The following is a 14,748-nucleotide window of genomic DNA, read 5'->3' as shown; positions in this document are numbered from 1 at the left end:
GGTCGATTATAAATATGAACAAATTAATTATGTTTTATTTTGAAGGATCCAACACCCCGCGGTCACTTCCGCTCATCACCTCTGTGTAACATTTAGTATATATAAATAAAATATAATCAAATGTTAGATGACAAAAGAAAATGCTCATTCCAATTTATAAATTACTTTTATGCAATTTATTTTCTGAAAAAAATAATTTAGAAAAAAGTTCATAAAGTTAAGGTGATTCTGTGTAAAATAGTTATAATCTTGTGTTTGTTCTGTAAAACTTGGAAAAGTTCAAATTTATTTGCTTTGTTTTTAAATTGAACTTAACTAGTTTATTGGTGTTTTATTTATGTTCTCTTAAAACTTAATTTTCAGTGTAATTATAAATATATTTTCCTTTTCTTAGAAAAACATCACATTCAGTTCATGTTATGTTGAAAGTATGACAGGAAATAAATATTTAAGCGTTAAATTTGAAAAATAGAGTTATCGTGTTTATATGATTTTATTATGGCAAGATATAAAAAACTATATCGTGATGAAAAAAATTCCATATCGCCCAGTCCTGAGTAAAATTAAAAGTAAGTATTAGGGTTAAAAAAAGTAAAGTCTATCTGGTTAGATTTACACATTTCTAGCTGAGATTCACCACAAGTGTCAAATAAACGTTTTTTTTACGTTTTTATTTTTTTATCCCTGCTGGTATTTCGCTGCCTACTAATTTATTGAGATGATCTTATTGAATTAAACTTTATTCATATCACATGGAAAATTCATTAAATGTGAAACATTTTCTCTTTTATTTTGAAAGGAGGTCATATTTTTTTTAAAAAAATGCTATTTTATTTTTAAGTTTGTGTTTTATTTATGCCAAAAAACTTGTATATTTATCATATGAAGATGGAATAAATCTGGAAAAATTTTATATTACGATTCAAGTTATTTTACATCACAATAACGACATTTAACAGGATTTACCACAATAAAGTATATTCTCTGAAATAAATTGATAAAATTTTGTTGTTTACTTTTCTGAAGTGACAAATGAGAAACAAACATTTTAGTGCAGCAAACTAAATCAAGTGTAGCAGCTTTCACATTTGTTTCAAAAAACAAAACTATTTCAATGGAATTTGAAAAGTAAACTCTTTTATAACATTTTCTGAGTAGAAAAACACATTTTTTCAGAAACATTCAGCTTCAGAAATACACAAACTTTCTGAAATGTGTAACTTTTCAGTGGGACGTTTTCTCCCACGGCGTCCCAGAAAGACTCAACAATCATCTATTTAATGACAGATTTGCTGCAATAATTGATCAAATTAGAAGAGAAATGACACGATAAACACTTTTCCACCGTCCACTCGGTCTGTTTTTGTCATTCTATGATCAATAGTGAAAAGAGCTTAAAATCATTTTTCTAAAGACTTTGAGGCTCCGACTGTGGTCAGTAAGAAATTCACCCAAATGGTTCTAAGTGTTGCAGATCTATACAGACATCGGCCACTTTGTCAGACACACCCGTTCAACAGCTCGTTAATGCAAATATTCTAATCAGCCAATCACACGGCAGCAGCTCATTGCATCGTAGCCACAGTGAAGACGATCTACAGTCCAAACTGAGAATCAGAACCGAGAAGAAAGGTGATCCTCGGACCAGACGGGCTGATCCGAGTGTCTCTGAAACTGCTGATCTACTGGGATTTTCACCCGCAGCCATTTCTAGGGTCTATACATCACATGTGTCAAGGCCCGGGGGCCGGATCCGGCCCTCCGGGTGATTCTATCCGGCCCTCCAGATCATTTTATTTTATTGTTATTAATGACCCGATGTTATCTTGAGCTCATTTCTAACTCGTATAATTTTGACTATAATTAATATATTTTCATGTAGAGTAAAATATTGAAAGTTATTTGAGGATAAAGTTGATTTATTCTGGAATAATATTCCTGCCTTTTTGTTATTCATAGTTATGCTAAAAAGTTACAATTTTTACGTTGTAAATTAGGTACTCTGTTGGACTACTTTAGGATTTACTAAGATATTTTATGTTGTTTTGGAGTTTAGCTAATATTTCAGCTACATCCTGTTTTGGCTAATTTAGGACGTTTTCAGTTTTTTTGGCTATTTTGAAAATTAGCTATAGCTACGTGCTAGCTATCTTAGCTAATTTAGGCTTTTTTGTTTTTTATTAACTGTTTTGGAGTTTAGCTAAAATTTCAGGTACATGCTAGCTGTTTTGGCTAATTTAGGCTTTATCAGTTTTTTAGGCTATTTTGAAGTTTAGATATTTTTTGAGCTTTCACATTTAGCTAATATTTCAGCAACAGTGATTTATTAGCGTCAGCATTATTAGCATCTTCAGCTAACAGCACTAGCATCTTCAGCGGTCAAATTCAGCTTCCAACATTCCCACTAGCATTATCACAGGTAATGCTTTATATCTAGTTCATAATTATGTTAAAAAGTTACGGTTTTAAAGTTTTAAAAACTTAGTTTTACGGTGTTCAACAGTTGCTAGCGTCGTTAGCCCCTGTAGTACATAGACATGAACAAATGTGCCCAGTAGACGTAGACAACAGAACAAAGACATATTTTTGGCACAAACAGAACCCCATACGGCCCAGAATCAGCCAGAATCTCAGATTGAGATTGAGAACCCTGATGGTCCGAGGAGAATGTTCAGACGGGTTCCAGATGTTAAAACAGTAACTCAAATACGGGGTCTGCAGAAGAGCATCTCTGAACACGTGAGGCCGATTGAACAGAGCGGTACCGATCCGGTCAGATCAGATCAGATCAGGAAACTGAGGCTACAATCACACAGAATCACTGGAACAACAGACGATTGGAGCCACATTCAGAGGACGGGGTCAGAATTTGGTGTCAACACCACAAAAGCGGATCCATCCTTCTTTATATCAACGTTCAGGTTGGTGGTGGTGGTGTCATGATATGGGATCTGTTTCATTTACATGGTTCTCCAGCTGGAATCCTCTCAGACTGGTTTCTTCTACAGTTCTCTGGACTGTCAGAAGACATTCTGAGGTTTGATGTCCCCGAACCCTCTGGAGATTCTGGTTCCGTTCCAGACACATCTCGTCTGTTCTGCTCGGTTTCGTCCAGAACAAGCTCCTCCTCCATCTGAGCAGCTGCTGCTTGGGTTTCCTCTGCAGTCTGACCTCCAGCTCGCTGTTGTGACTGAGCCGGAGGTCTCTGGCTGAGAAACCCCCCGAACCCCCCACCACCTTAAAATGAAGTGAACTCACCCGCGAGCTGGACTTCTGCGCGGACACCTGAGGCAGGTAACAGAGGAAGTGAGGCGCCAACCAGCAGGAGAAGGTGAGAAGCGCCGCGCGTGACACTAACATCACTGAGGGCGGGCGGGGGCGCGCAGGTCAGGCGGGAGCAGGTGCGAAGAGCCCTCCAACAGGTCCGAGGCGTCGAGTCGGGACGAAAGCAGCTCCCAGAGTGAGGCAGAAACTCCCGCGCTTCCGGTTCACATGGCGGGACCGCGCGCCGGTAACCGTCCTGGGGGGTTTATCCGCGGCGGGCCGGACTGCTGCTCACGGGAGCTCCCGAGGGTCGAATCCGCGCCGAGTCCATTGCAGCTGGATTTAAGGAGGAGGCGGGAACCGCGACGGGAGTGACGCAGCCGTCAGCCAATGGCGGCGAGGGAAGCGGAGGGGAGCCACGCCCACTCCGCAGAGACGCTCGCAGCTGCAGCAAAACTTTAGCCCCACCCATAAAGAGACCCCCCCCCACCGCCTCACATTTACCTTAAAAATCATAGACTGTATATAAAATAATTTTTACAGTCTATGCTTAAAATGTACAAAAATAAATTAAATAAGATAGTTTAGACATTAAAAACGTCGGTCTCATCGTGTTTGTTATTAAAATAATTATATAAAATGTTGATAATTAAAACTATATTTTTTTTCTTACATTAAAAAATATATAAAAAATCAAAGAAAGCTTTAATTTCGTTTTTTAAAGCAGAAGCAACTTCCATTTTTTTTTCAAAATAAAATTTATACATGGATTATTTTCAGTAAAGGCTTCAAGTGAAAAAAAAGATTTTGTATTAAAATAAAAAGTTTATTATAAAGTCCTGCAGGTAAAATGAATGTGAATTTGTGCTCCATAAAAAGCATTTCCATGTATTCATCTAGTGCTGGGCAATATGGAAAAACTGCTTCTTGTGATTATTTTATATTACAATAACTATATATAGATCACAATAAATATCACAATATACCACGATAAGGTATATTTTTAGCTATTCTCTGGGGAAAAAATGACCAAAATGTCATTATTTGCTTTTCTCTGATGTTTTTTTTTTTTTGAGTATCTGAATCATTACAAATGAGAAACATTTTTTTAATGCTCAACAGCTTCAAGTTTCTTAGTAGTAAAACACATTTTTGTATAAAAGTTCAGCAATAAAAATAAACAAATAGAAATGATAGAAGAGAAATGGAAAGATAGACAATTTTCTATTGCCCACACGATGTGTATCGTCATATCGCCCAGCACTCACTCACTCATCCATCATCCATCATCCATCCATCCATCCATCCATCATCCATCCATCATCCATCCATCATCCATCATCCATCCATCCATCCATCCATCCATCCATCCATCCATCCATCCATCCATCCATCCGTTTTATCGTTTTTGGTGTGGATCTCTGCCTTAAAAATGCTTTAGATTTGAATAAAACAGAAAAACATCAATAAAACAAATGTTATTGTGTTACTTAGATTTCACTGAGAGGTTTTAGAACATCTCTCACATTAATTTGCTTGATCTATTTTTCAGTTTCAATATGATTAACTTCTATCATGTTATGGGACATGTTTTCTTAAAGGACATGCGAAAATACATCAAAATTTTTCTTCAGCATAAGAACTTTAATCCAAACACATCGGAACACAAACCACCAACAAATCAAACCAAAAGAAATCATGAGCTCACACGAGTGGGAGAGGAGGAGGCTCGAATTTTTACAATATAAAGTTATTTTATATAACCGGGTCAAAACACACCATATGTCCTGGAAAGACATCATTTCAGCATTTCAGAGTATTTCAGAATTCAAAATAATAATAATAATTCTGTTGAAATCAAGGTTCCCGACAAGGAATAAAATACTGAATTCATTTTAAATAATTATTTTATGCAATTAAAAACTGAAACGGATCGGTGTTGACCCTAACACAACATTAGGCTAAGCATTTGCACCTCGTTAAAATCATAATTCACTAAATTCCACAAAAAAGAATCATCATGTTTTGTTTTCAACACAAATAAATCAAATTTGTATCTGAAAAACTACATGGAATGGTTTGAAAACTTGATTAACTGTGTGATTTTTTGTCTTGTTTTAAACCCAAAAGTGGTAATTCTCCTTAAAATAAAGCCAATTTATTATCAAAATGTTTTTTTCAATCAGAACAGATTTTTAATACTTTAAAAAATATATTTTTTCTTTTTCAAAGAGGCTGAGAGTGTGGAGTAAAACATATACATTGATTAATTTAATGTATTTTTAGCAATAAAAGTGATAAAGACATACAGTATAAATCAAATACATTTTAGTTTTTCAATCATAAATTGATTAGAAAATACATTTAAAAGAATCTTCCTGACGTGATTCATCTTAATCATAAACAGCTGTTCTTCCACACGATTCAATGAAACCAAATATATTAATATAAATAGAAAAGTGGAGGGGAAGCAGTGAATTTATATGAAACCAGAATCCATCCCATCACTTTGGTGGTTGAAACTGTGAAGTGAAAGACGGTCCCTCCAGAACCAGTCGGGTCTGCAGGCGGAAAACTTCTGGCCCGGAGGATGAGGAACCTCATTTATTCTGCAGGTGTTGCTGGAGTTCTGACTTGTTTGGACTCTTTTCGGTGCCGCTCAGCCAAACTCCGGGACTTCTGTTATTGTCCAGCCTGTCAGGTGAGATCACGGTGGACTCATAAAAGTTCTCTCACTCCATCCCCGTTCTGCAAACTGACAACTGCTGGCTTCTAGATGTTCCTCCTCCATCTTTTCCCTTCCAGAGAATCTGGACAGCGCCGTCAGAGCGAGTTCAGAGGACGCCAAAGAGCTGGAGTTCAGTCCAATAAAGTCTCATTCCACGACAACTGAGGATTTCTGAGATGGAACTGAACATCTAGTAAAGCCCGTCTCCCCCATAGATACTTTAAACTAGAAATGCTGCATTAACTGCGATAATGCTAGTGTGAGTGAATTTTAATGAAAATAGTCGCTGAAGATGCTGAAGCTTTTTCCTGAAAATGGTGAAATCATTAACTTTAATTGCTGCAGGGATTTATTAAAAATGCAAAAGCAATTTGCAAAATGTTAAATTTGCTAAAAACTGGAAATTTTGTTAAAGAACTATGAAAGAGTACTTAAGTTGACCAAAATTTCTGAAAATTTTGCAGTAAAATTGCATAAAAATCCCTAATACATGACAACTTTAAAAAAAATATTTAGGTTGTTGGTTAAATATGAGCTAAACTCCAAATTAACCAAAACAGTACTTCTCAGAAGATAACAAATTAGCCAAAAATGTTAGCATGTTACGTATATACTAGCTAAACTTCAAAATAGCCCAAAATTCCTCAGTAGACTAAATTAGCCAAAATGTTAGCCTGTTGCTAAAATATTAGCTAAACTCCAAATAAGCATAATAAAAAACCTCAGTAGATGCCAAATTAGCCACAAAAAAAAAGGTGGCACGTTACTGAAATACTAGCTAGACTTCAAAGTAACCTCAAATTCCTCGGAAAACTAAATTAGCCAAAACGTTAGCATTTTGCTAAAGTATAAGATAAACTTTAAATTAGCCTCAAAGTCTCAGAAGATAACAAATTAGCCAAAAATGTTAGCATGTTACGTACACACTAGCTAAACTTCAAAATAGCCCAAAATTCCTCAGTAAACTAAATTAGCCAAAATATTAGCCTGTTGCTAAAATAGAAGCTAAACTCTAAATTAGCCTGAAAACCCCCAGAAGATAAGAAATTATCCAAAAATGTTAGCATGTTGCTAAAATACGAGCTAAACTCCAAATTAGCATAAAAAAGCCTCAGTAAACTAAATTAGCCAAAACGTTAGCATTTTGCTAAAGTATAAGATAAACTTTAAATTAGCCTCAAAATGTCAGTTGATAACAAATTAGCCAAAAATGTTAGCATGTTACGTACAAACTAGCTAAACTTCAAAACAGCCCAAAATTCCTCAGTAAACTAAATTAGCCAAAACTTTAGCATGTTGCTAAAATATGAGCTAAACTCCAAATTAGCATAATAAAAAACCTCAGTGGACGCCAAATTAGCCAAAAAATGAAGCTTGCAGGTTACCGAAATACTAGGTATACTCCAAAGTAACCTAAAATTCCTCGGAAAACTAAATTAGCCAAAACGTTAGCATTTTGTTAAAGCATAAGATAAACTCAATTTTATTTCAATTTACTCTAAAAGATGAAAACATTGCCCATGAATATATTTCAAGACTTGTTGATAATCTACTTTAAATGTTGAAATTTGAAGACTTTCTCATTCCTTTCCTATGAGGAATATTTTGCTCAATATTTCAAAAACTATAAAGTTCATGAATATCAAAAATACAAGCAGTAATGTCCTGAGTGAGCTGAACGTTTGATACTAAGATGATTAAATCACAAAAAGTGTGATTGAGTTTTTTATGTGCTGAGAAGGAGAATCACTATAGTGGGAATGTTTATCAAATGTTGCGGATCATGATGGTTTGTGGACTTGAAGCTCCTGGATCTAGGATCTGCTTGTCTCCATCCAGGTGGGTTTTCTCAGGTGGAGAGCCGGATGGAAACACAGCCTGACCTTTCTGGGTTTACTGTTGGGGCTCTGACGAGGCAGCAGCAGCTTCAGCGTGAGACTCGAGCATCTTTGTTCCAGCTGCGCAGTCGAAGCGCAGGTGCAGAGGAACAGGTGTGTCTCCTGGAATGTTAACGAGGACAGGTCATACTTGCTCCTCCCCTCTCGCTTTACAAAAGCATGAAGTCTGTTGTAGGAAAAGCACGACTCGACGCTTTAATTCTGTTGTCGTTTGGCTGCAGATGAAAGAGAAACCACCGGCAACAAAAACAGAGAGAAAAGAAATGTGCTCCCCAATTACTGCGACCGGCCACGGCCCCCCCACCCCAACACACACGGCCCCAAATTAGCAGGTGTCTGTAGGCAGGAACAGACGGAGCAGAGGCCACCCAGACATCTGACGGCGGGGCAGAGGGGCAGATCCAGCACAGATGTTCTGACACATGATCGCTCGCTCAGATGGGGCATCCTGGGAGGAGGAGGAGGAGGAGGAGGAGGAGGAGGAGGAATGCAGCCGCATGTTGGCTTCTCATCCCAACGCTGGAAAAGTTTGGTCCAAACTAACATCTTGACTCCTCGCAGGATCAATTTATTATCTTCTTCTTTTCTTTCTTTTTTTTTTACAACATTCTTGCAACATTCTAATTAGAAAAAGCTTTATGTTGACTCAGACCAAAACTATTCCTCTATCACACGTGTCAAGGCCCGGGGGCCGGAGCCGGCCCTCCAGATCATTTTATCTTATTGTTATAATGGCCTGATGTTATCTTGCATTTGTTTCTAACTTGTAAAATATGGAAAGGTTTAAGTTGATTTATTATGGAATAATATTCCCACCTTTTTATGAATAATAATTATGTTAAAAAGTTATGGTTTTAAAGTTTTAGAAATTGGCATTCTGCAGCTTTTTGGACTATTTTGGCATTTACTAAGATTTTTAAGGATAATTTGGAGTTTAGCAAATATTTTAGCTCACTATCAGCTTCAGTGATTTCAGTTTTAGCGTTTTTAACTATCAATTTCAGCATCTTCAGCAGCCAAATTCATCTTCCAGCATTCACACTAACATTATCACAGGTAATGTTATATATCTAGTTCATAATTATGCTAAAAAGGTACAGTTTCACTCTCCTGCTCTAAAGTGTTGAAACTAATGCTAAGTATCATCTTAACATGATCAAACGTAATTATTTTCAAAGGATATTCATAATAAAATGCCAACCTGACATCATACAGACGTTCGAAACTGATCAGCGAAGGAAAAAGTTTGAATAAGCAAACAATTCGGTCAAACTGCAGCATCTCAATCTCTCTCTTTTTGATTTGATCCACCCCAGTAACTGCTGGCCAATGATTGAAGAGATCTTCAGTCACATGGTTTTGTTAACAAGCTTTGGTCTGGAACAGACTCCAGTCTGAATAAGGACCCAATCCGGAGTAAATTAAGTAGAACTGATCCGGAACAAATCATTTTTCCAGTCTGAATACACCCTAAGATTAAAACTGCATTTCTGAGTATTTCTTTAATCTACCTGTGATGAATTACAGGAAAAATGAAAACCAGCGGTTTGAAAAAGCTTAACTGAAATGGGCGGGGCCACAAACTCCCTGCTCCGCCCCATTCTGATGCATCCACTTGCAAATAGATTCATGAACATTTCTGGATCTGAACTGTGCGGATAGATAACTCTGATATCGCTCGCCGTTTTTGTTGCTACGCTAATGTTAGCTTAGAGTTGTGAGGAGCTGTAAGCTAGCAGGAGAGAGTGTAAACAAAAACCTGATGGGAAATGAACAAAGGTTTACTCCCAGCAGTCCCACCTAAAACTTAGACATGAATTTTTATTGAACTTCTGCCGATCTGCAGGTTCTATATTTTCTACAAAATGGTTTTTTTTCTTGATTTTGGCTAAAAACAGCATCGTAATAATTAAAAGATCTCTGGGAATGACAAAATGATGGAAGTTTGACCTCAAGGAATAAGTTGGTGGAATAAAATATATCAGAAACATTCTGTTAATAAGTCCGGGATAATGCCTGATGAAGTCTGCATTATCAGATATTAAAGGGTAACCAAACACTAAATCAGCTTTTTTGTCTGTTGATTTCCATAAATGGGGCTTTAAAAGTGATGTCTGTTGGTTGTTGCCAATTTTTTTATGAATTAAAATAAATGTGTTTGATTTCTGAAAATATAGTCAACCGTCTGTTTGCTGCCCCCTACAGGTTGAATGCTTGTGATTGGTCAACTGGTGTGGGACCCAGAAGTTTGATGTCATCATGCTCTGCAGCTCCAGCTCCGCCCATCTTTGATTCAGTCGTTAGCTTTAGCATGGCTTTAGCATAATCAGAACATTTGGGCTGTGTGACCAGAACTTCTTTTTAAGGTGCGCATTATCATTGTGGATTATCACTTTTTAATCCAGCAGCCAATCAGAATCGAGTATTCACCTGGTTGATTTAAGATAATCTCAACCTCAAAGTGACTTCTTCTTTAAATTTTGTTCAGACTCTCCAAATGTTAAAATCCTTCCTGAGCCTAAAGGTGAACTCACTGGATTACAGTAAATGATGATGAATCGGTGGTTTGATGAAACTCCTTCTAAACCCTGGAGGAGGATCTTCTGCCTCATTCCTTTGACGTGTTTTCTATTATTTTTTATCGCAGGATCTGAGAAGTTCAGGCGGTCACACGAGCAGAAAGACGGCTCTGAATCAAAGACAGACGTAGGAGAAGCGGCGCTCCGACTCCCCGCTCTGTCATAAATTCCACATTACTTTTATGTACTCGCACGTAAACATGCTCTCTGTGATGGAGGAGTCAAAGCCTTAACTCACTAGAACGACCCCCCCCACCCCTCCAAATGTTGAGTCATTTGTGATTTTTGTAGTTATTTTTTTCGTACTTAAATGAGAGAAAAGTGAAACGCAGAGCCTGAAAAGAGCTATTGAGTCTAGACCGGGGTGTCCCGCACCTGGACCGTCTATTCACACCACTGTTTACACACTGTCATCCACAATTAATTTCTCCTGGGGAGGGGGCAGGCTGCCCTCCGCGGGGCCCCCGACCCATGCAGGGCCCTTATGGCTGCCTAATTGAGCATGCCGCTCTCCAGATTGAATTAACAGGTCCGACTCCGGGACCTTTTCCCCTCTTCAACCGGGGGGGGGGCACTGTCCAGAGGGGGGGGTCTGTTGGCACACCAAGGTTGGAATTGTGAACAGGTGGTTGGGGGGGGTAGCAAAAGGTCTCGGTCTTCACAGGACCAGAGAGGTCCAGGAAGACCGGGACCGGAGGGACTGTGGAGGACACGACCAGATACAACCGTGTCCTTCTGTTCCAGCGGTCACTTAAGTACAGGTACCCTGGTGACCGCCAACCATCGGGGGAGGGGGGGCCCTTAAAGATCCAGATTAAACCGTTTCCCCACTTCAGGTATTCGGCTTTGATCACCTTGTTCCGAGCTCCAATACGATAATTTACAATCATTTAACTATCGTAACGCTTTAACCGTTTATGCAATTAATGGAATTCCAGCCAATTCCTGAACCGTTACGTAAGAAAAATGAGTAAGAAGTGTCACATCAGACTTTACGTCAGCATAGAGAGGAAAGTGTTGGATATGGGCTTAAAACCGATATAATAAAGCCGTTTTCCTTCATCGCAGCAGAAGAGTTAGATTGAATCCGAATCCCGTTTGTCTTCTTCCTACTAGGGGTGGGAATCTTAAGGCGCCTCACGATTCGATTACGGTTCAGGAGGAAACGATTATCAATGCAGCTTCCAGTCAGTAAGATGGAGGACGTGAGATTTTAGCTGCCAGTCTTTGATAAATGACCAGTTATTGTGAAGTCTGATTCGGTTGTGTTTCTCTTAACTCCTCAGTTCGTAGGACTTTATCTCTAGAGATCTGCAGCAGGTCCACAGAAAAAATGAACAAAAAAATTGATTTTTCTAAAAAGTATAAAACAAACCAACAAGACTGAAACCATGACAGCTAAAAAAGTAAGAGTATGAACTAAAAACAGCCTTTTCTGACTGAAGAATGAACCAGAAGAGCAGAGAGGATTACAAAATAAAAGCTGGTGAGAGTAAAATGACTAAAAAGAATCAATTAAACAAATAAATGAAGTATGAAGACATAAAAAGTCAAATACATTTAAATATATACACATAGTGGTAGAAATACGATAATTATTTCTGAACCTTCCAGCTCACATTAATGTTTTACTTCACATGTTCTCTCCTCTCGTTTTTCTTTCTCCTGACAGCAGATATAAACTGATCTGGAAGCCGGGCCGGTTCTGACATCATGGAAGTCCTAAATAAAATGAAGGTCGACAGTTCGTCTTTGTTTTTCTCTGAGGTCCACAGAGAGTCCGGGATCGCAGTAAAACATCGTCATGTGGAAAACCAGAAGCTCTCAGGAGAGAGACGGAGACGTTTTTATCTGCGGCTCAGAAGTCCGACTGAAAGCTGCGCAGATCTGCAGCCTGAGAAGATATGGAGGAGTTCAGGTCAGCCGAGGCTGCAGACGGTGCAGTGAAGAGGGAATTCAGACAAGTGAACAACTCATTCCATGTAAAAATGGAGAAGATCTTCTTATGACTCAAAGACGTTTCTTCTGTCAGGCTGGAAAGGAACCAGATCAGAGACCAGAAGCTTGCTCAAGACTGCACCAACCTGCACCAAACTGCACCAACTGCACCGACTTGCACCAAATTAAGCCAAATTACATCAACCTGCACCGAACTGCAGCAAACTGAAACAAACTGCAACAACTTGCAGCAACTTACATGAAACTGCACCAAACTGCACCAACTTGCACCAAACTAAACCAATTTGCAAACTGCACCGACTTGCACCAAACTTCACCGACGTGCACCAGATTGTACCAACTTGCACCAAACTTCACCGACTTGCACCAAACTGCACTGACTTGCACCAGATTGTACCGACTTGCACCAACTTGCACCAAACTGCACCGACTTGCACCAAACTTCACCGACTTGCACCAAACTGCACCGACTTGCACCAAACTGCACCGACTTGCACCAGATTGTACCAACTTGCACCAAACTGCACCGACTTGCACCAAACTGCACCAACTTGCACCAAACTTCACCAACTTGCACCAAACTGCACTGACTTGCACCAAACTGCACAAATCTTCACCAAACTGCACCAACTTGCCCCAAACTGCAGCGAACCGCGTCAAATTGCACCAAGTTTCACCAAATTGCATCAAACTGCACAGAACTACAATAACTTGCACCAATCTGCGCAAATCTGCACCAACCTGCCCCAGTAAACACTATATCATGTTTGCGCTTGCTCTATTTTTTTAGTACTTATTCTTGTTTTGGTTACTCTTTTGTTGACTGTTATGACTGTTTTTATTGTTTTAAATAGTGTTAATATAAACTGAAATCTGCATCAAACTGCACTGAACTGCATCGACCTACATTAATCTGTATTGACCCAGACTGACTTGTACCAACCAGCACCAAACTCCTGCACCATCCAACACCGACCTTCCTCAACCTGCAGATCTGCGCATCCTCACCGGACTCGGATTAACACGCTTTGCTCATCCGAGCAGGACGAGGCCAAAGCGGAGTCTGCAGGTGTTTTGAAAGAGTCCAGGTGCTGAAGGCCGTCTGCAGGACAGAGCGCTCAGCCGTGAAAAACGCCCCCCAGATGCATCACAAATCACTCTGCAGGAGGAGCAGCCCAAGCCTTCCCCACATCAGCAGTCCCGGTCTCACCGGCTCCTCTTTCATGATGATCCCGTGTTTTACAGGAACTCGCTTCGTTACAGCCGGATGGCAGCTTGGCTGCTCGCTTTCCTGACCTCCCAGAGTCACAGCAGGATCAGAAGAAGTTCTTCCTCTGCAGTGGAGATTCATCTGAAAACAGGGACAAAAACGGAAAAGTTTGGATCTTTAAAGCAGTCCTGATGAAAATCCCGATCAGATGGACTCCAGTAAAGATGGATGGCAGCGTGGGCCCTCCATGTCGCCGCAGCGCTCACCTCTGGATGAACCCCCAGTCCGGTGCTGGCGGTGGGGAGTGTCCCCCTCTGAGAAGGTAGAAGGAATTCTGCTCGCCTCTGGACCCCCTCCAGGACCCCGTGCCCCCAGTTAACAAGCCAGCCAACACGTTCTCTGTTGTCACTTGTTACAGCCTGATACAGCCAGGAGGGGCCAATTAAACTCGCACTGTTCCCACACCGGGTTAGGAGTTTAGTGGGTCATCGAGACGGCGAGAGTTTCTCTAATCCAGACTGGAACGTTCCACTGCAGCGTGGCGGGGGGTTCTCTCGGGGCTTCAGGGCCTTTCAGAGGTGGAAAAGAGAACGACGACCCGGGAATGATTCAACTCGAGGGATGGGGGACATCGACGCATCGGTTCTAGGGCTGGTATTGATCATTTCCAGAAATGATTTGATTCGATTCTGATTTGTTTTTTATCATTATTCTTTTGATCCTCTTAATTCAACTGAATTTTGAGTTTACACATTTATACACATTTGTTCAGAAATACATTAATAATCTATATATGATTTAAATATATATATTAATCTGATACAGTTCACATACTGTAAAATGTATCAGTGAAATAATGAGATTGTTAGTAGCGTACAGTGAATCTGACAAAAATGTTCAGATCATAAACATTGTAAACATTGTTCTGCTTCTCTGTTTCAGTTTGGCCACTAGGGGGCGATTGTGCTATAGAAGTACACTTTATTCCAGAAGAAGAAGAAGAAAGTATGAACAAAAAAAAAAATGGTACTTTAGACCAGCGGTCCCTTAAACTTTTTCTTGTGAGGGCCACATAACAATCACAGCCTAAACATTTATGGTTTTCTAGAA

The 14,748-nt window shown here is 39.5% G+C and overlaps 1 protein-coding gene and 1 long non-coding RNA gene across 6 annotated transcripts in view; both read right to left on the bottom strand.

Moving 5' to 3' along the window:
- The window catches only part of smoc1 (SPARC related modular calcium binding 1), a 56,074-nt gene extending 52,443 nt beyond the window's left edge, over positions 1-3,631 (bottom strand). The window contains exon 1 of one of the 5 annotated variants that reach the window (XM_036209836.1): positions 3,259-3,631. In XM_036209836.1, coding sequence (XP_036065729.1) covers positions 3,259-3,360 — 102 coding nt within the window. In that variant the 5' untranslated portion in view covers positions 3,361-3,631. The remainder of the gene's footprint in view (positions 1-3,258) is intronic. The other 4 variants (XM_024281601.2, XM_036209838.1, XM_036209837.1 and 1 more) reach the window with 4 other exon arrangements.
- Positions 3,632-4,794: 1,163 nt separating this feature from the next.
- Positions 4,795-14,367, bottom strand: LOC118597974. Its single transcript, XR_004947006.1, has 3 exons — positions 13,905-14,367; positions 13,639-13,779; positions 4,795-5,958 (listed from the first exon to the last, which is right to left on the bottom strand). It is a non-coding gene; the product is annotated as an uncharacterized LOC118597974 (long non-coding RNA).
- Between the last annotated feature and the right edge of the window lie 381 nt (positions 14,368-14,748).

Source organism: Oryzias melastigma, linkage group LG22 (assembly GCF_002922805.2).
Source record: "Oryzias melastigma strain HK-1 linkage group LG22, ASM292280v2, whole genome shotgun sequence".
In the NCBI taxonomy this organism is placed as follows: Eukaryota; Metazoa; Chordata; class Actinopteri; order Beloniformes; family Adrianichthyidae; genus Oryzias; species Oryzias melastigma.
This window is presented reverse-complemented; position numbering and strand designations above follow the sequence as displayed.